Raw genomic sequence first — 22,597 nt, 5'->3', positions numbered from 1 at the left:
TTCCATGAGTGCAATGATCCTGTCTGTCTGGTTCATTACCATATCCACAGTATCTAGCATAGCCTTAGTTGGTACATAATAAGTATTTGTTGAGTGAATGAATAAACTGACATTGTAACGTCAGAAGGTAAAGGTCACTAACCCTAAGCAACTGCAACATTAATTCTACATCAGGAAGGAATCCAGTGTCTGCTCGGCCAGGATACTAGTATTTCCAGGGCAGGAATGACATAGCCAACACAGGGAACTCCTTCAGTATGTACTAAAATGACACCTTAATGAACATTCTTCATTAAGGACATGACAACTGTATTATGAAAATACTCCAACTCTAACCTGCCTCACCTTCCACTACCACTCTCACACCACATACTTACTCCTTCCCTCAACCTCCACTAAACACACAGTAACCTTCAGGCACTCTGAATGTCTTGATGTTCCTCTAACTATAAGGCCCTCCCCACTGGGCCTCCATGCCTTTATGCATGCCCTTGTCTTTGCCCTCCCATCCTTCACATCTGGTGAACGCTTACTCATATTTTAAGACTCAACAAAAATGTTCCCTTTACTTAAACCCTTACCTAACTCAACCAGAAAGAAACAAGCACTATGTCCTTTGTGCTCCTTGACTTTTACTGCTTCAGGACTCATCAGTGTGCCTGATTCAGTAAGTACTTAATAAATACCTACTGACTAAATGAGTCTGGTTGTAATTACTAGATTGTAAGCTCCTCACAGGTCAAGGTTATATTTAATTATTGTGAGTCAGTAGTTCTCAATAGGGGATGATTTTTGCCCACAGGCACATTTCCCAATGTCTGGAGACATTTTTTGGTTGTCACAACTCGGGGAGGGGTGCTACTGGCATCTAGTGAATAGAGGCTAGGGGTGCTGCTAAACATGCTGTTATGCATAAGACGGCCCCTCAGAACAAAGAATTATCTAACCCAAACTGTCAATAATGCAGCTGTTGAGAAACAGTGATCAAAGTGTATCTTTTTAACACCTGGAAAGAGTTCCTGGCTCACAATAGATTTGTTGTTGAATAAATTGTCCAATAGTTTTTACCAAGTTCTAGAAATGTGGCAGGACCATTAAATCAGGCCTAAAAAATTGAGCTAGAGCTACAGAAGGAAGATGAGATCTCTGTTTTCCTACAAGTCCTAAAGGATATGCCTCACATTAAACTACCTCCAAGTCAAAGTATCCACTACACACCACATGCTTATGGAAGACCACTGAGATATAAAAGACACTCTTGCAGTTACCTCACAGAAGGCAAATGTTTTCATTTTCCTACCCACAGGTCAGGGATGAACTATGCCTCGTAAATGTGCTTGAAATTAAAAATGCTTTAGTCTGAGTTTTGGTTAATTTCCCATAGCCCTTATACTCTTTAAAAGTTTCTAATAAAAGTTTCTCATTCTTCCTCACCACTGTTAAATTCCGGATTTCTTCCATGACCCGAGGCCAGAATGACTGTAGGCTTTGCTGGGCATCACTGCTGCTAGTACCACCAAATCCTCCTTCTGTGGACATCGTGACAACTGAAAATAAACATATACATAAGACACATTAGAAACAATAAAGTCAGACTTTCTGTCCAGATTAGGCATTTGTATCTTTGTGGATGTTTTTATGAATCTATTCAATTTTTCAGTTTGATAAGGTATATAATTATACTAAAAAGATTTTAACACAGACTTACATCTTAAAAACATTGGTAGGAAAGTTTTTCCTTCTATCTAGCTTATACCATAGAGACTGCTAAAGAGCTCCAACTAGAAAATCAAAAGTTGCTAGAAAAGTAAGCTGAAATCCTAATGTTAATCAAGGACTTTTAACTTCTTACATGGGTGTGGGGTGAGGAAAGTATTTTGTTGCCCTAGTCTAGCCCATAATTTTCAATGCCATTCCCTCCAAAGCTTTTTCAAATTCTCTGTGGCTTCTCATACTCCATGCCACAGCCTTCAGCAAATTTTTATATTAAAAGTCCCCAGTGATTAGTACTGTACAGAAATGTAAACCCAGAGTCTTAAAAGATAAAAGCCAAGCTGGGCACAATGGCGCATGCCTGTGGTTCCAGCTACTCAGGAAGGTGAGGCAGGGGGATCACTTGGGCCCAAGAGTTCCAAGACAGCCTGGGCAACACAGCAAGCCTCTGTCTCTTAAAAAAAAGAGTGTGTGTGCTAGGTTTCTTCTTTTGTTTTAGACACTGTGGTCCTGTTTCTCTGGGGCTCCTGATGATGATGATTCCTTCTAATCTCAGGCAAATCTGCCTCAAAGGACATGAGGCCAATAACTGTGTAGGTAACATGAAGCCTCTGAAATGAAACTACTTGCCAGTTCTTCCCAAACCTGAACCATGTTATTAAACATAAAGCCTAACACAGCACACTGGCAACCGGAAGCCTTAAAGACAGTTAAAAAAAACAAAGCAGAGGCCAGGTGCAGTGGCTCACACCTGTAATCCAAACACTTTGGGAAGTCGAGGCAGGTGGATCACCTGAGATCAAGAGTTCGAGACCAGTCTGGGCAACATGGTGAAACCCCATCTCTACTAAAAATACAAAAATTAGCCGGGCATGGCGGTAGATGCTTGTAATCCCAGTTACTCGGGAGGCTGAGGCAGGAGAATCACTTGAACCCAGGAGGCAGAGGTTGCAGTGAGCCAAGATCATGCCATTGCACTTCAGCCAGGGCAACAAAGCAACACTCCATCGCAAAAAAAAAAAAAAAGAATTAAAATTAGGATACAGAAAGAGGGCTAGAACCTGCATTTAGTCAACTGCTTTGTGACAAAGGAGGGAAGATATGAATAAGGATCCCCATATCAGCTATAACTGTATAACTGTAGATAACACAGGTTGAGTATCCCTTACGTGAAATTCTGAAATGCCTGGGACCAGAAGTGTTTGGGATTTTGACTTTTTTTTTTTTTTTTTGAGACAGAGTTTCGCTCTTGTTGTCCAGACTGGAGTGTAGTGTTGCAATCTCAGCTCACTGCAACCTCCGCCTCCCAGGTTCATGTGATTCTCCTGCCTCAGCCTCCCAAGCAGCTGGGATTACAGGCATCTGCCACCAAGCTTGGCTAATTTTTTGTATTTTTAGTAGAGATGGGGTTTCATCATGTTGGCCAGGCTGTCTCAAACTCCTAACCTCAGGTGATCCACCTGCCTCGTCCTCCCAAAGTGCTTGGATTACAGGCGTAAGCCACCAAGCCCAGTCCATTTTTTTTTTTTTTTTTTTTTTTATTTTGGAGTAAGTTTGCATTATACTTACTGGTTGAGCATCCCAAATCTGAAAATCCAAAATCCAAAATTTCCTTTGAGCGTCATGTCAGGGTTCAAAAAGTTTCGGATTTTAGATTTTCAGAGTAAGGATACTCAACCTGTATTATAATGTCTTAAGCGCTTATCTGGCAAATATTTAAGTGCAAGAACAGTTTAAACACAAAGAATGGAGAAATTTAGTGCTCTCCTAAGAATTTCTATTCTGAGGAATTATTTGAAAAGGTTTAACATTCCAGTGACGGGATGCTGGCAGAGAACTATGTGAGTCATTAGGAACTAATTCTGAGGGGCTGAAAGCAAGCACCAAAGCCAGTTGTCACATGACTAGACTTGTTACTTTCCAGGCTCCATGTGGATACACACTGAGCAGAACACCCTATCACAGCAGAATGGAATGAAAGCTGACAACTCTAGGTTTAGCCTGTGGGGATATCCAATTCACTGTTAAATGTTTACAGGTCTCTGGGTTTTTTTCTTTTTTTTTCTTCCCTTTCCCTTCTAAAGGAAATAATGAGGGGAAAGAAAGGGAAGGAAAACAAAAATACAAGCTTCAAAGCAGATTTCATTCTGGTGTAATGACATTAGTGGGTGATGATGTAATGGGAATAGGTTTGGAGCCAATTTCTTGTGGTGGAGGCCTACAAACAGCTGAACAGAAATTCTTGTACCTGGGATACAATATGATCTTGGAGTTTCTGAAGGGAGTTAAAGGGAAGTGTTCGATCACAGTTGAAAATGACTAGATAAAATCTTAAGTCCTAAATAACCAAGTAAGACCCCTGCATTTTCATTTATCACCACATACACATGGCCTATATGCTACTCTCTTAGATACACTAAGAACAACAACAACAACAAATTAAGGTAATCTAAAGTAGTTTAGTTATTTATCATTATTAATAGTTTCCTATAAGGTACTCATGAAAGTGAAGAGAGTGACTCAATTTAACCTTTTTAAATGGGGCAAACAAAAATATCTTTCCGGAAATAAAAACAATTATCAAAAAACTTCAAAAGAATCTAACCTTTTATTGCATGGGTCCCTGGACAGGCCTCATCTTGGCACAATCTGCCAAGCAAACTGCTAAGGTCAAAGAAGAAAGATGCGCAATTGCCAGGATGATCTCTCTGTATACTTGCTAATGGATGAGTAGGTTTAGCTGGAGTACAAAGATCTGTACAATTTAAAAGTCTGGTAACAAATTCTGGATGTCTTCTGATATCCCCCCAAAACATTACAAAGGTACACAATTCAAAAAGCACATCTAGAACCATCTGTGCAGTCTGTTTTTAAATTTTGAACTGTCCCAACTACGGATGTGCAGGCATGATCAGCCTCCAAACATCTGTGTAGTCAACAGATCATGAATCTGTGGCTGGCTCAGAGCCACATGCTGTGGTAGTGGAAGTTAGGTACAAAACAGAAGTTATCAAATTTTTTTGGAACTGAAAATGTATTAAAGGTTAAGTTTTAAAATTGAGAAGCCTACCTACATTAGGAAATCCCAAATAGGTAAATGCAAAAAATACAAGTCAATAATATCCTTTACATTTTACTGCATCACAGAAGTTTAGGACTGAAAAAAAAAAAGACATAAGGAGACACTCAGGCCCACCTGTTTATAAGATGCTCGCAGCTTTTCTTCAACCTCTGCCCAACCCCAGGTGATTCTATCTTAAGTGGTCAACTGCCTTACATTTGAGGGCCCCCCACTCCAGTTCCGGGAAACTGGCTTAGTGGTAAGACATTCTTTCCCATCTTTGGACAGCTCTAACTGTTCTTCTTTACATTAGGTTTTAGAGTTACGGCCTTTATGGTTTTTCCATCCAGCAAACTCTTTTTATAAATTCCTGACTTCAAAAGACAAAAGTAATCTTCCTTTGAAGGACATAAGATCTTCTCACAAGGAAAAAAGAGAAAAAGGTTTGGAGCATGTTTTCTAACACCTTTGCAGATATTATTAGTAATGTCTCTTAGAAGAACATAAATTGTTAACGTAAATTCCTGGAAAAAGTGAGTACTTTTAGTCAAAAGGCTTTCCATAAAGCAGATCCATTCTTTGCATGGAGCTTTAAAAACACCCAACAATTAAAATTATATATATAAAGCAGGCCAGGCGTGGTGGTTCACGCCTGTAATCCCAGCACTTTGGGAGGCCAAGGCTGGTGGATCACCTGAGGTCAAGAGTTCTGGCCAACATGGTGAAACTCTGTCTCTACTAAAAATACAAAAATTAGCTGGCTGTGGTGGCACATGCCTGCAGTCCCAGCTACTCAGGAACCAAGGAGGTGGGGGTTGCAAACCAAGGAGGTGGAGGTTGCACTGAGCCAAGGTCACACCACTGCACTCCAGCCTGGGTGACAGAGTGAGACTCTGTCTCAAAAATAAATAAATAAATAGATAGATAGATAGATAGATAGATAGATAGATAGATAAATAAAGCAACCTTAATCACCACCTCTTATCTTAATGCATTAATTGCAAATAAACTGATTTTGCTACAGAAGTCGTCCATTTACAACATCTACAAGCCCATGGGTTCATCTTCTAGGATAATAAGGGAAAGAAAGTATTTAAAAGTAAGAGGAGGCTGGGTGCTGTGGCTTACATCTATAATCCCAACAACTCCAGAGGCTGAGACAGGAGAACCACTTCAGGCCAGTAGTTTGAGACTAGCCTGGGTAACACAGTGAGACTCTGTCTTTAAAAAAAGGTTTTTTTTTTTTTTTTTTTTTTTTTTTAAAGCCAGGGGCTGTGGCTCATGCCTGTAATCCCAGCACTTTGGGAGGCTAAGGTGGAGGATCACTTGAGGTCAGGAGTTCAAGACCAGCCTGGCTAATATAGTGAAACCCCGTTTCTACTAAAAATACAAAATAAATTAGCCGGGCGTAGTGGCACATGCTTATAATCCCAGCTACTTGGGTGGCTGAGGTAACAGGATCACTTGAACCTGGGAAGTAGAGGTTGCAGTGAGCCAAGATAATGCTACCGCCCAACAGCCTGGGCGACAGAGCAAGACTCCATCTCAAAAAGAAGAGTAAAAAAAAAAAAATTTTTTTTTAAATAGGCATTGTGGAACATACCTGTAAGTCTTAGCTACTCAGGAGGCTGAGGCAGAAGCATCTCCTGAATCCAGGAGTTTGAGGCTACAGTGAGCTACGATCACACCACTGCACTCCAGCCTGGGCAACAGAGGGAGACCCTGCCCCCCAAAAATTACAATAATAAAAAATAAAAGAAAGAAGAGGCTCATTCCAAGATCCTCTTCATTCTATGTTAAACTACTCTCTCTTTCTCTCTCTCTCTTTTTTTTTTTTCGGAGCCAGGGTTTCGCTCTGTTACCCAAGCTGGAGTGCAGTGACGTCATCTTGGCTCACTGTAGCCTCCACCTCCTGGGCTCAAGCAATCCTTCTACCTCAGCCTCCCAAGTAGCTGGGACTACAAGCACTCAACTCAATTGCTATCTCTCCACGAAGTATTCTCTATTGCTTTCTGGAACTGCTCCCTCCCTTGGGAGCCTTAAGGAGCCCCAATCTGCACCTCTTTTTCTGCCCTCACCACATTACCTTGTACAACCATTCATTGTATTTGATACCTTGTATGATGTACACATCAATGTGTATGTCTTATTTCCCCTCCTGCTATACAAGCTCCTTGAGAGTAGGATCTGCATATGATTCATCTCTCTGGATCCCTCCCAATATCTAGCACACAGTCTGATAACTAATTACCCCTAAGAGGAGGGACAAGACTGATGCTGGCTATGGCCTTTCAGGGAAAAAAAAAAAGGCATCTTGGAAAGCTTGGTCCTGAAATACTTATTGGAATTGCCTAACCAAAGGAAACGGTTATACAAGCTATTCCAGAAGCTTAGACTAAACGATAAATGAGCTCCAGGACTTTAAAGCAAGACTGCAATCAGAAATCTACCTGAAACTGACTTACTAAAGTAGATTTAAAATAAAAGGGGAGGACAGAAAGGACACACACACACAAACATCTAAGACAGTCCTGGAAGCTGCAAGGCGGACTTAAAGGCTGGAAATGTGGGTGCATACTATTCCCAAGTGTAAATCTTTTGAAAGTCAGAACCACTTCAGAAAAGTGACCAGGATAGATTAGCAAAGTCTGAAATATTAATGACAATGGGTAAGTAGGAGGAGGATAAATATCTCTGCCTGGCCATCCATTAGCAAGAAGATAAGGGGAAAATCATGCAGAAGTGAGATGATTTAATCAGACCACTAATGAGTGGGCAATCTAGGTGTTACTCTTATATCCAGTTACTCTTTGTCATTCTTAAAGAAAAAATGAAACCTCGGAAGTTTTCAAAACATTCCAAAATCAGAGTGTTCCTCTTTTAAAGCTGTCTTGGAAATCTTTCAAGCTCTTGCTCTCAACCAGGTACCATGCCTGCCAAATCTTCCCTTAGTGATATGCCTGGGCATGGAACAACAGGATGTATCAAAATTATCAACCTCATAAATAAAAAGAAATCTAAGGTTTATTGCAATATGACCTGGTTTCTGAAACTCAGGACCTTTAGACTTTAGTTCAGCTCTCTATTCCTTGGCGTGCACTTCATTCTCTATACTAAACTCTTTCATAGTACGCCTAAACCCACAATACAGCTCTTGGAGGTAACTAAAACCAAACAGATGTTGTTGGGAGATAATATTTAAAAACCTAACATCACAACTGTTCAAGGGAAAAAGACCACAGGAAGCTCCCCTAAAATGAAACCCAATTCTTGACCAACGCTGCTTCCAAAAGCAGAGTAAGTCCTCCTTAATGTCTTCGATAGGCTCTTGGAAACTGCAACTTAAGCCAAACACAAAACAAAACCAACATTTTTACCAAAGTCTAATTGATATAAATAAGAGTTAGTTCCTATGCCATATTCCTGGTCACAAAAACATCACCAAACTTCTAAATAAAGATCAAGACACTTCTAATATTAAACACTGAAATAACTATGAGCTATACATACATTTAATAAAGATTAAGAAAAACAAAGGCCAGGGCCAGGCACAGTGGCTCACGCCTGTAAACTCAGCACTTTGGGAGGTCGACGTGGGCAGATCACGAGGTCAGGAGATTGAGACCATCCTGGCCAACATGGTGAAACCCCGTCTCCACTAAAAATATAAAAAATTAGCCAGGTGTGGTGGTGCGCGCCTGTAGTCCCAGCTACTCAGGAGGCTGAGGCAGGGGAATCGCTTGAATCTGGGAGGTGGAGGTTGCAGTGAGCCGAGGTTGCGCCACCACTGCACTAGAGCCTGGCATCAGAGCAAGACTCCGTCTCCCCCAACCCCCCAAAAAAAGGAAAAAGAAAGGCCAGGTGCTGTGGCTCACACCTGTAATCTCAGTACTTTGGGAGGCCGAGGCAGGAGGATCACCTGAGGTCAGGAGTTCAAGACCAGCCTGACCAACATGGTGAAACCCCATCTCTACTAAAAATATAAAAATTAGCCAGGCATGGTGGCAGGTGCCTGTAATCCCAGCTACTCGGGAGGCTAAGGCATGAGAATCACTTGAACCCAGGAGGCGGAGGTTGCAGTGAACCAAGATCATGCCACTGCACTCCAGCCTGGGAGACAGAGCGAGACTCTGTCTAAAAAGAAAAAAAAAAGTAAGATGATTATTTTTCTAATTATTCCAGTTGAGGGTTGCAGATGATTGAAGCCTATCACAACAGTTCAGGGCACAAGGTAGGAACCAACCCTGGACAATTCAATCACAGGGCACACACTCACTCAGGCTGAGACTATTTAGATGTGCCAATTAACCTAACATGCACATATTCAGGATGTGGGAAGAAAGCAGAGTACTGGGGAAAAAAACCAAACAGACGCGGGGACAATGCTCAAACTCCACACACAGAGTGACTCCGGCCAGGAACTGATTTCTGTTTTCTTCATCAATACTATAATCAAATAACATTATCTGAAGACCCAATGCACTAGTTGAACCACCCTGGGAAGACACATTTTACCTAAAAATAATGCTCTCACTGTCAAATGCAAACAAATATATCTTAGCCCAGTACTGACTGCGAAACAAATATAATGTTGGTATTGTCATTTCCCTTTAATGTTCCCCAATCCAACTTGCAGCCCTTAGGCTTTTTGGGTTGAGTTCCCAACCATTCCTGTGCATCTCCAACTTAACATGTCAACAAGTATCTCTCTATGACCAAGGCACATACCTTCTTCACTCACTTTTGTGACCTGCATTTTGATCATATCTTCCTGTCACGAGATGACATCATTTTTACAACTATACCTCATTTTATTGCATTTCACTTTACTGTGCTTCACAGGTACTGCTCTACCAACTGGCCTTTCCCCTGTCTCTCTCCCTCTCCTCGGGCCTCCCTATTACCTGAGACACAGCAATTGAAATTAGGCCACTTAATAACCCTACAACGGCCTCTAAGCATTCAAGTAAAAGAAGAGTCTCACATCTCTCACTTAAAAACTAAAGGCCAGGTGCGGTGGCTCACGCCTGTAATCCCAGAACTTTGGGGCACCAAGAAGGGCTGACTGCATGAGTCCAGGAGTTCGAAACCAGCTTGGCAACACAGAGAGACACCCACCATCTCTACAAAAAAAAAAGAAAAGAAAAGAAAAAGAAAAATTAGCCAGTCCTGGTGGCACACACCTGTGGTCCTAGCTACTCAGAAGGCTGAGGTGGGAGGATCCCTTGGGCAGCAGTGAGCTATGATCGTGCCACCACACTCCAGTCTGGGTGACAGAGCAAAATTCTGTCTCTAAATCAATCAATCAAAAGTTAGAAATGATTAAGCTTAGTAAGGAAAGCACATCAAAACCTGATATGGGGCCAGGCACAGTGGCTCATGCCTGTAATCCCAGCACTTTGGGGGGCCAAGGAGGGTGGATCACCTGAGGTCAGGAGTTCGAGACCACCCTGACCAACATGGTGAAACCCCAGCTCTACCAAAAATACAAAAAGTAGCCAGGCGTGGTGGTGGGCACCTGTAATCCCAGCTACTCAGGATGCTGAGGCAGGAGAATCTCTTGAACCCAGGAGGCGAAGGTTGCAGTGAGCTGAGATTGCACCACTGCACTCCAGCCTGGGCAATAGAGCAAGACTCCGTTTCAAAACAACAACAACAAAAAAGAGCTGAGATGGACCAAGAGCTAGGCCTCTTGCACCCAACACTTACCCAAGCTGTGAATGCAAAGAAAAAGTTCTTGAAGGAAATTAAAAGTGCTCCTCCAGTGAACACACAAATAAGAAAGCAAACAGCTTTACTGCTGATATGAAGAAAGTGTCAGTGGTCTAGACAGAAGATCAAACCAACCACAATATTCCTGTAAGCCAAAGCCTAATATGGAGCAATGCCCTAACTCTCCTCAATTCTATGAAGGCTGAGAGAGGTGAGGAAGCTGCAAAAGAAAAGTTGGTTCATGAGGTTTAAGCAAAGAAGCCATTTCCGTAACATAAAAGTATAAGGTGAAACAGCAAGTGCTAACGTAGAAGCTGCAGCAAGTTATCCCGAAGATCTGCCTAGGGTAACTGATGCAACTGGCTACATTAAACAATAGAATTTCAGTGTAGACAAAATGGACTTTTACTGGAAGAAGATGCCATCAAGGACTTTCATAGCTAGAGGAGAAGTCAATGCCTGTTGAAGCCGATGCTCATTTACCATTCCAAAAATTCTAGGGCCCTTAAGAATTATACTAAATCTACTCTGCCTCTGCTCTATAAATGGAACAAAGCTTGGATGACAGCACATCTGTTTACAGCATGGTTCACTATTTTAAGTTCACTGTTGAGACCTACTGCTCAGAAAAAAAAGATTCCTTTCAAAATATTACTGCTCACTAACAATATACCTACCTGGTCATCCAAAAACTCTGATGGAGGCTGGGCACAGTGGCTCACGTCTGTAATCCCAGCACTTTGGGAGGCCGAGGTGGGCGGATAACCTGAGGTCAGGAGTTCTAGACCAGCCTGGCCAACATGGTGAAACCAGTCTCTACTAAAAATACAAAAATTAGCTGGGCGTGATGGTGGGTACCTGTAACCCCAGCTACTCAGGAGGCTGAGATAGAAGAATAGCTTAAACTCAGGAGGCAGAGGTTGCAGTGAGCCAAGATGGTACCACTGAACTCCAGCCTGGGTAGCAGAGTGAGACTCCATCTCAAAAAACAAATAACATTAATCTCCTTGTATAACTCCATCAGAGTTTTGTTTTGTGACAGTCTCGCTCCGTCGCCCAGGCTGGAGTGCAGTGGTGTCATCTCAGGTAACTGCAAACTCCGCCTTCTGGGTTCCAGCGATTCTCATGCCTCAGCCTCCCGAGTAGCTGGGATGGCAGGCATGCGCCACCACACCCAGCTAATTTTTCTAATTTACTTAGTAAAGATGGGGTTTCGCCATGTTGGCCACACTGGTCTCAAACTCCTGACTTCAAGTAATCCTCCCATCTCGGCCTCCCAAAGTGCTGGGATTACAGGCGTGAGCCATCACGCCCGGCCGAGATTAGTATTTTAATACCTACTAACACAATATCCATTCTGCAGCCCATGGATCAAAGAGTAATTTCAACATTCAAGTCTTATTATTGAAGAAATACAGGGCTGGGCGCAGTGGCTCATGCCTATAATCCCAGCACTTTGGGAGGCCAAGGTAGAAGGATCACCCGAGGTGAGTAGTTTGAGACCATCCTGGCCAACAGGATGAAACCCCATCTCTACTAAAAACACAAAAATTAGCCAGGCTTGGTGGTGCACGCCTGTAGTCCCAGCTATTCTAGAGGCCAAAGCATGAGGCTGCAGTGAGCCGAGATCACGCCACTGCACTCCAGCCTAGGTGACAGAGTGAGACTGTCTCAAAAATAAAAACACTTCATAAGGATACAACTGCCATAGACTGGGATTCCTCAGACAGATCTGAGTAAACTGAAAACCTTCTAGACAGGATTCACCATTTTAAATGCCATTAAGAATATTCATGGCAGGCCGGGCACAGTGGCTCATGCCTGTAATCCTAGCACTTTGGGAGGCCGGGGCGGGCAGATCACAAGGTCATGAGTTCGAGACCAGCTGGGCCAACATGGTGAAACCCTGTCTACTAAAAAAATACAAAACTTATCTGGGCATGGTGGTGTGGCCTATAATCCCAGCTACTAGGAAGGCTGAGGCAGGAGAATCGCTTGAACCCAGGAGGTGGAGGTTGCAGTGAGCCGAGATCATGCCACTGCACTCCAGCCTGGGTGACAGAGCAAGACTTCGTCTCAAAAAAAAAAAAAAGAATATTCATGGCCAGGCACAGTGCCTCACACCTGTAATCCCAGAACTTTGGGAGGCCAAGGTGGGAGTACTGCTTTAGCTCAGGAGTTCAAAACCAGCCTGGGCAACATGGCAAAACCCTGTCTCTACAAAAAATACAAAAATTAGCTGGGTGTGGTGGCACATGCTTATAGTCCCAGCTACTCGGGAGGCTGAGGTAGGAGGATCACTTGAGCCTGGGAGGTCAGGGCTGCAATGAACCAAGATCGTGCTACTGTACTCCAGCCTGGGCAACAGAGTAAGACTCTGTCTCAAAAAAAAAAAAAAAAAAAAAAAAAATTCAAAATTCGTGGGAGGAGGTCAAAATATAAACATTAACAGGAGTCTAAAGTTGATTCCAATCCTCCTGAATGATTTTGAGGGGTTTGAGGCTTCAGTGAAAGAAGTAACTGTAGATGTGGTAGAAACAGCAAGAGAACTGTAATTAGAAGTGGAGCCTGAGATGTGACTGGATTGCTGCAATTTCATGTAAAACTTTAACAGATGAAGAGTTGCTTCTTATAGAAGGCAAAGAATGTGATTTCTTGAAATGGAACCTACCACCAGTGAAAATGCTATGAACATTAGAATATTATATAAACTTAGTTCATAAAATAGCGCAGGACTTGAGAGGACAAACTCCAATTCTGAAAGAAGCTCTACTCTGGGTAAAACGCTATCAAACAGAAAAGCATGCTACAGAGAAATCTTTCAGGAAAGGAAGAGTCAACTGAAGCAACAAACTCCACTGCTGCCTTATTTTAAGAAATTGCCAGCCAGGCCCAGTGGCTCACGCCAGTAATCTCAGCACTTGGGGAGTCCAGGGCGAGAGGATCACTTGAGCCCAGGAGTTTGAGACCTCAAGATCAGTCTGGGCAACACAGCAGACCCTGTCTATACAAAAAAATATAGACAAAAATTAGCTGGGTGTGGTGGCATGTGTCTGCAGTCCCAGCTACTTGGGAGGGTGAGGTAGGAGGATGGCTTGAACCTGGGAGGCAGAGGTTGCAATCAGCCGAGATCATGACACTGTATTCCAGCCTGGGTGACAGAGTGAGACTCTCTCCCAAAAGAAAAAAAAAAAAAAAAAAACAGGCCAGATGCGGTGGCTCACGCCTGTAATCCCAGCACTTTGGGAGACTGTAATCCCAGCACTTTGGGAGACCGAGGTGGGTGGATTACTTGAGGTCAGGAGTTCAAGACCAGCCTGGCCAACATGGTGAAACCCGTCTCTACTAAAAATACAAAAATTAGCTGGGTGTGGGGGACCGGGGAGCGGGGGTTGCAGGGGGCTGCAATCCCAGCTACTCGGGAAGCTGAGGCAGGAGAATTGCTGGAGCCCAGGAGGCAGAGGTTGCAGTGAGCTGAGATCGCGCCACTGCACTCCAGCCTGGGCAACAGGAGTGAAACTCATCTCAAAAACAAAACAGAAAAACACACACACAGAAATTGCCAAAGCCACCCCAACCTTCGGCAACTACCACCCTAATCAGTCAGCAGCCATCATCATCAAGTCAAGACCCTCAAGCAGCAAAAGCTTATGACTTGCTGAAAGTTCAGATGGTAATTAGCATTTTTACCAATAAGATATTTTAAAATTAAGATATGTACATTTTTTAGACATAATGCTGTTGCACATTTAATAGACTACACTATAGCACAAACATAACTTCTATTTGCACTGGGAAACCAACAAATTTGTGTGACTCTCTTTATTATGATGTTAGTTTTATTGTATTTTGCTCTAGTGGCAGCACTATCACAAGCATTTTATGTTCCAGTACTGCTCAGGTATTTGTTGAGGTTAGTTCTAGGTTTCTTCATTTAAATGAGCTAAGGTTTGTAAGATGTTGTATTTTAAATGATGATGAGAGATACAGAGAAAGGAAGAATATTAATAAAAATAAATGGATGGATGAGGGACAGGGGGGTAGGATTTATTTACTAACAGACAATTTGGTTTTTATGTTTACACAGATGGACCTTAGGACTTATGCCATTATCAATCACAATAGCTAAAAAGCATTTCTAGCCTTAAGAAAGCTTATACTCTCCAAAATAAAAACCAATCTAAAATTGAAAATTTCACAAGAACTGGTCTGAAAATTAAAAGACCTATGTTTGTGTACTGGCCGCTTGCTGCCTACTAGCTGGTGGCCCTGGGTCAGTCACTCTACTAAGCCACTCCAGCAATGATGCATACTGAACACATTCCAAAGGGGTCTGGTGGTTTGGTAGGGAAGTCCTACACTTCACTACTTGAAGATGCAATAAATGAATGAATACAAGGGAAGGCAAAATGACTAGAGAGAACAGAAGGTTCAATAGTCTCTGTTTAAACTCATCTAAAGTTTTTATATAGTCATGCAAGAAAGGACTACGCTTAGTGCCTGAAACCTTATTACTTACACACATAGCTGGGTACCAGCTGGTCATATTTACTGGCAGGCTACTGAATAGTCTTCACTACTATAATACAAGAATGAATAACATAGCTCTACTTCCCCAATTCTGATTAATGCCAAGTTTGACGTTTGAGGGTACATCTGTCTTAAAGAAGCCGCTTTTCAAAGTGCCTACTGGAAAACCATGCTTCCTAAAAGACTTAGGCTTGGAAGTGGCTGCACACTGCTCTCCCTAAAGATCTGTTCACAAGGACACATTTTCGAACTGGCAGAAGAGCCACTTTTCCTTCAAAAACAAAACTATTTTTCTATTTGGTATCTAGTATAATATAATCTTTGAAACAGGAGCCAGATCATAATATAGTTGTACTATAACTAGAAAAAAAATGAAGGCACAGCAACTGGTATAAACAATGAAAGTGATGGGAAGGCATGAACAGAACATTTGAAAACTTATTTCTGTGGAACAGAAAATGATACATAACATCTTACTTCACACACATTCTTCCTCATCCTTTGAATGCTCAAACTTAAACCATCTCTGCATATATGACACCAATAAAACACAAGCAGTATTTTGTATGATGGAGAAAAAAGATCAAGTATTTAGTGAAGTATTCTAAAGCAAGGAAGGGTCTAAAAACTATAGCTCACAGGCCACATCTGGCCTACAGCCTGTTTTTAGAAACAGTTTCACCGGAAGGCATCAACCCTAATTATTTATGTATTTATTTATTTTTAGATGGAGCCTCGGTCTGTCATCCAGGCTGGAGTGTAACAGCATGATCTTGGCTCACTGCAACCTCCACCTCCTAGGTTCAAGCGATTCTCCCACCTCAGCCTCCTAAGTAGCTGGAATTACAGGCACCTGCCATCACACCCAGTTAATTTTTGTATTTCTGAAGAGACAGGTTTCACCATGTTGACCAGGCTGGTCTTGAATTCCTGACCTTAAGTGATCTGCCCACCTCGGCCTCCCAAAATGCTGGGATTACAGGCGTGAGCCACCATGCCCAGCCCCTAATTAGTTTATATTGTCTATGGCTGCTCTCATGCTAAACAGTAGAGTTGAAGAGTTACAACAAAAATCATACAGCTGCAGAGCTTAAAATATCTGGACCTTTAAGGAAAAAGGTTCAGCCACATGTGGTAGCTCATGCCTCTAATCCCAGCACTCTGGGAGGCCAAGGCGGGAGGATCACTTGAACCCAGGAGTTTGAGATCAGCCTGGGCAACATAGTGAGACCCCCATCTCAACAGAAAATAAAAAATAAAAAATTAGCCAGGTATGGTGGCTCACGCCTATAGTCCCAGCTACTCAGGAGGCTGAGGTAGGAGGATGGCTTGAGCCTGGGAGGTCAAGCCTGCAGAGAGCTATGATTGCGCCACCGCTGCACTCCAGCCTGAGCAGCAGAGCAAGACCCTGTCTCAAAAAAACAAAAGAAAAAAAAGAAAAAGAAAAAGTTTCAGATAATATTCTGATCTTGTTTTAAAGCATTGTTAAGTGTTTTGTTTATCCCTGATTTACTGATGGGGAAACTGACACCAGAGGTTGAGAAGCTGGTCCTAGATCACACAACTGTTATTTAGCTCCCCTGCCTCCCTCACCTGTTCATTCTCAATTAGAACTAACCTGGGCCAGACCCGCTCTGCTGCATAGAAGAATCTGTTAGTCTCTCTGACCCTCCAGCCTAACGAGTAAATAAATCCTTGTAGGAAGAATGATAAGTAACTGGTTTTTCAGGCCTCAATCCCAAAAAGGAATTGTGACATGAGCTAGAGACAGAAAGAGTGCCTGTAGCCTAAGTTAAGTTGTATTCTAAAACAAAGCATCATTTTCTTACTAGGTCCTTTCTGAGATTCACAAATAGCCTCTTGCCCAGTTTCTGGCAGTATCTTGTGTTTGTGTGTCCAGCAGAGATAAGCAGTGTAATTCTGAAGAATGTTTCGAAGATGCCAACTTACGGGCTTTAGAGTTCATAAAATACATGCCACATACATCATCCTCAATTGAGCCTTATTTAGCTCAGTGATACATTTATCAATATTATTCCAATTTTATAGATAAGGTTGATGGTTAGGTATCAAGTTACTTGCTCAAGATCACAATATAATAAATGATAGAGTCAAAATGCAAAAGCTCTAAAATTCTGTCTTAATTTATTATAACTTGCTCATTCCCACTTTTTGCACTATTTAAGCTCTGTCACTCTTTTTTCTTTTCTGTTTTATCCTTCCCCTTTGCATGTCTCTAGGCGGGTTAGCAGCAACTTTGAATACTCAGCTGTGAACAGTTGGGGGCACTAAAGCACAAGGTAAACACATAAATAAATAAAACGTATTGGACCTGGGGGTTCTTAGCTCTCTGGTGAACTGTGATCTTGAGCAAATTTCTTAACTTCTCAGAAACTTCTCTATCATCTACAGCAATATCCCACAGGGCAGCTGAAACACACAAATGGTAAAACACATGTTAGAAGGCCTCAAAAAATAGCAAGATTCATACAAATGCCAGATGGCATCATATCATCATGACTGCTCGAAGCTGGACAAGACACCAACTACTGGTCTGAAGAGTCCCAGATATGGTACCAAGACTAAAGACCAACTAGCTTCTTTTTCTCTATAATTTTTTACTTACTTTGTTTTTAACCTATTTCTTTAAAAAGTCTAGTTTCAGATGCATGGAAATACATATTAAAATAGAGAAAGATGCTCTCCTATCTCTTTTATAAACACGAAATAATTTTTAAAGCCCTTTAAACTATTAAATTTGGAACAAATGTACTAGTTCCAAAAAAGCAAAGAACTCAAGCTGAAAATGGGAATGAGCCAAATTTAAATCCCTGGGAGTGTCAATGATCAACAGCTATACTAGGTTTTCTCTCCACACTAATCCAAAAACGTATTAAAAATTTTTTTAATTTTTACTTATTTATTTTTTATTATTTACTTATTTTGAGATGGAGTCTCCCTCCATTCCCCAGGCTGGAATGCAGTAGCGCGATCTTGGCTCACTGCAAGCTCCACCTCCTGGGTCCACACCATTCTTCTGCCTCAGCCTCCAGAGGAGATGGGACCACAGGCGCCCACCACCACGCCTGGCTAATTTTTTTGTATTTTTAGTAGAGACAGGGTTTTACTGTGTTAGCCAGGATGGTCTCGGTCTCCTGACTTCGTGATCCGTCCGCCTTGGCCTCCCAAAGTGCTGGGAGTACAGGCATGAGCCACCGCGCCCAGCCTTAAATTCTTAGAATATGTCTCCTTGGGCTGGGAATGGTGGCTCATGCCTGTAATCTCAGCACTTTGGAGGTCGAAGCAGGAGGATCGCTTGAGCCCAGGAGTTCAAGATCAGCCCGGGAAACATAGCAAGACCTTGACTCTACAAAAAAGAAAAAACAAAAACAAAAACAAAAACAAAAATTAGTCTGTGTGGTGGCACACATCTGTAGCTCCTGCTACTCAGGAGGCTGGGGCAAGAGGATCACTTGACCCGAGGAGCTGGGAGACTGCAATGAGCCATGATCGCACCACTGCACTTCAGCCTGGGCAACAGAGTGAGACCCTATCTCAAAAAAAACCCAAAAAACCCCAACAACCACCACCATCTCTTTGGATACCTCAGAATTCCACAAGCTAGGAGTATGTGCCTGTTTTGTCTTGTGAAAGGAATCTTGCTTATGTTAGAGGGTAGAGGGAACCTGGAGTCCAGGCAGCTCCCCACTCAACCTGGCCCCATCGTCCAAGCAAAAGATTCTGTTTGGAGCTCTAAAGAGAGCTCCACCCACTTCCCTCTATATCCAATATCCTGAAGTGAACATGAAGGAAACATGTTCTGGAAAACCGGAATTTCTCAGACTATTTCACGGATTGAAACCAATGTTTAAGGCTCTTCTGCAACAGCACTGATAAGAAGCTTGCCTTTACAGTACAACTGTAAAGAAATTCAATACTGTCTACACATTCACTCATCAGTGATGACTATTTTTTTTTCTCCCCAAGAAACCATTCCTGGCACACAATCAAATCTATTTCTCTAATTAGCATATTCACTTGCTTCAGACTTGTGTAACATATTCTTTTTTAAGGGGCATATTATTTTTTAAGCTTAAACTTTTCATGTTCCTATTTTTTCCCCAGTTTGTCTTACATAATCATTTTGTTTCTGACACATCCTCAATGCAAACGTGCCTTGCACATAGTGGGGATTCAATCCACATCTACTGAATGAAAAACACAGGTTCCTCAAGAACTTTAAAAAAAATTTTTTTTAACAGTGTCTTGCTCTGTTGCCCAGGCTGGAGTGCAGTGGCATGATCATGGTTCACTGAAGCCTCAACCTCCTGGGTTCAAGCAATCCTCCCCTGCTCAGCCTCCTGAGTAACAGGGACTACAGGTGCTTGCCACCATACCTGGCTAATTTTTAAAATTTTCTGTAAAGACAGGGTCTTGCTATCTTGCCCAGGCTGGTCTCAAACTCCTGGCCTCAAGTGATCCTCTCACGTTGGCCTGCCAAACTGCTGGAATTACAGACGTGAGCCACCATGCATGGACAAGAACTATTTTAAGACCCCAAGTATCCTTGGCCTCATTCTAGGTGCTTTTCTTTTAAACTGGCAAATGGGAAAATTCCTTAAGTACCTATGCTCAGTTGTACAGTAACCTTTGTGCAGTAATCCAATGGAAGAGCCACAAGAGCGGGGATGGAGAAAAACTTGTTCTACTTTGGAAAATGTAGCACAAATGTAGACAATTATCTAATCATAAGCTCCACTGAAAAACAGAAGATTGTGCTGGTGTGAGTTAATACATCTGAAAACCAGGGGGGTAGGGGGACAGGAGAAGGCAGAAAATTGTCAATTAAAAACCTAGAGGGCGTTATAAGAATGTCAATATGAGCTTGGCTGTATTGATTTGGCTGTCTGGATTCTGCTCATTCAGACACACTGTGAATTATTCCCTCTGCTTAGTGTCTTTTATCATTGATTTAAATGTTTAAAAGAGGAGAAGAAAGAAAGGAAAAGGACATGAAACGAGACAAATCTTCCAAGCCAACCAAATCCTAAATCTCTTACCTTCATGTATACAGCTGTCAGGAACTGAGAACATAAAGATCACTTCAAAGAGTGCAAAGTGACTGAGATAGTTATGCTAATCTCTTACATTTGTACATACTTTATACTTTTTAAAGTAGTTTCACATTATTTTATGTGTTTTTCACCATAAACACGTAAGATAAGCAACACAGGTTCAAATATTCCCATCTGACAAATAAAGATATTTTATTCAGGTAGACTGAGGAACTTGGCAGAAGTCACCAGGATAAGTATATGCCACAGCTGAAATTAAAATCCATGTCTTCTGATTCTCAATTCTGTGCTCTTTCATTAAATCATCTCCTTCTACTTTAGAATTGATAACAATAGAAAACTCAAAACTTAAGAACCTACAGCTTTTCTCAGCCTGGAACACAAATCCACCAGGCCTTTTTACCTTTAGTTTTCCTGATCACTCTCCTGAAAAAAGTACTCCAAAAAAAATCAAGATACCAGATTCTTACACATTTCAAAGTAGAAAGCTTAAACAAGAAAGCTTAAGGTTTTCAAGCTTGTTAAACTGCAGTTGCATCAGAGGAGTGGGACTAGGCCATCTAGTTACCAAACAAGAGTGGAGATAGAAAGGATCAAGTTCACTTTCTGGGGGCCTGGTGATGGGAAGTCACTCTATTCTTTCACTATAATTCAGAAGAAGAGCCTTAGCCCAGCCCCCTTTATTGGAGATGTTTTCATAGCTACCCACTTATATGAGGAATCACCTGGCTAAATTCTATGCAGTGTTTCAAAATTATAGCTATTGCTACATTGTGAACATGGTGATAAAGTTATCTTATTCAGCCATTCCTCCAAGATATCAGAATTCCTTTGTTCCACCTCACTAGGGGTAAGCAAGGATTATAAATCATAGCTAGGAAATTTAAAGCAACTGATTATTTAAGAACACCATGGGCCAGGCGCAGTGGTTCACCCCTGTAATCCCAGCACTTTGGGAGGCCAAGGCAGGCAGATCACGAGGTCATAAGATCAAGACTATCTGTCCAATATGGTGAAACTCCATTTCTAGTAAATACAAAAATTAGCTGGGCATGGTGGTGGGCACCTGCAGTCCCAGCTACTCAGGAGGCTGCGACAGGAGAATAGCTTGAACCCGGGAGGCCGAGGTTGCAGTGAGCCAAGATCGCGCCACCGCACTCCAGCCAGGCGACAGAGCGAGAGACTCCGTCTCAAAAAGAAAAAAAAGAACACAATGATTCATCTAAAAATATTGATCTCTGTGGCTCAAGATGAGAACCCAAATTTGGGAGCTGCCTCAATACGTACCACAAAGTGTGTACTTGCATAGCTAAGGAACACCACAGAACACCTAATACAATTCTAACCACATATCTATTTGGAAAAAAATTCTTCAACTACTTATCTGACCTTAGTGAATTTAGGATTCATTAAAGACGATTTCCCAAAAACACTAGTAGTGCTCAATTGTATCTATCTACTTGTACTATGCTTTGTTCCAAAAAGTGACTGTGTTCACCTATTTTGACAAACACTTTAAAGGTAATTCAATTTGACTGTATGTTTGCTCCCTTTATGATTAGCCTGATAAGTAGTCTATAATATGAGAGTCGATGAGAACTCTGGGAAAGTTCTGAGCCTTTCAAGGGAGAAGCAAGTATAGGAAAAGGGAAGGTAGGAGGAAAAATTAGTCCCCTAAGATGGACACAGCTATAGACTCTTTTTCATATATAGTAAGAAAGTGCAGTATAAACAGCAAAAGCCTCTGTCATTAGGCTCTGTCTTCCATTTTGTCACCCTCAAAATGGGGGATGATAATCGTCTGTCCTACTTACATTAGGTAAATACCAAATAAGAGAATGAGTATGAAATCACTTCACTAACTATAAAGTACTATGCTTCATATAAACACCGCATACTATTACATTGCTTAACCACCTTTAAGGGGAGCTTCATGGGCATCTGGACAATGAATTTCCAAGAGGAAAATAATCATGGAGTTCAGATTATAAAAAATGAGGTAAAATGGCTGGAAATTTACCACTATTTCTCTAGTGAAAAGTTTCTTATTGCCTTTATTTTAGATTAAGGATAATTACAACATACGCAGCCTAGAAACTAAATATAGGTGCCTTATATTAAAAATTCTGCTAAATCCTACAGATGAGGCTAGTCCCATTCCTGGTAATTAATTTTGTGTGCTGCTCATTGGTGCTATAATGATCATGTGGGCTATAAATTACTTGCTCAGCAAATGCTGCCAAATTTCTACATATGTATTTTTGGTCAGCTTCATGCAGGATGCTGCCATTTGAGATTTTACAAAGCTAAAACCAGTAAGATTAAGCCCAATGCAACTCAGAAAATAAAATGTAGTCTTTGTACCGAATGGAGATGTGGTATACGTACTAATCTCAAGGAAATATTTGTACATCTTTAAAGCAAGTGAAGGTCACCAGATTCTAAGGCAGTATTTCTAGTCTTTTACTTATCAAGGCACACACAGAAAGTGTTAATATTAGCTTCT

At 41.7% G+C, this 22,597-nt stretch overlaps 1 protein-coding gene across 6 annotated transcripts in view; it reads right to left on the bottom strand.

Moving 5' to 3' along the window:
- Nucleotides 1-22,597, bottom strand: part of NFYC (nuclear transcription factor Y subunit gamma) — an 80,366-nt gene that overhangs the window by 31,390 nt on the left and 26,379 nt on the right. For all 6 annotated transcript variants that reach the window (XM_025386307.1, XM_025386315.1, XM_025386322.1 and 3 more), the window contains exon 2: nucleotides 1,435-1,547. In XM_025386307.1, coding sequence (XP_025242092.1) covers nucleotides 1,435-1,539 — 105 coding nt within the window. In that variant the 5' untranslated portion in view covers nucleotides 1,540-1,547. The remainder of the gene's footprint in view (nucleotides 1-1,434; nucleotides 1,548-22,597) is intronic.

This window comes from Theropithecus gelada, chromosome 1 (genome assembly GCF_003255815.1).
Source record: "Theropithecus gelada isolate Dixy chromosome 1, Tgel_1.0, whole genome shotgun sequence".
Taxonomy (NCBI): domain Eukaryota; kingdom Metazoa; phylum Chordata; class Mammalia; order Primates; family Cercopithecidae; genus Theropithecus; species Theropithecus gelada.
The sequence above is the reverse complement of the archived record's forward strand: the minus strand, read 5'-3'. Positions and strand labels throughout refer to the sequence as shown.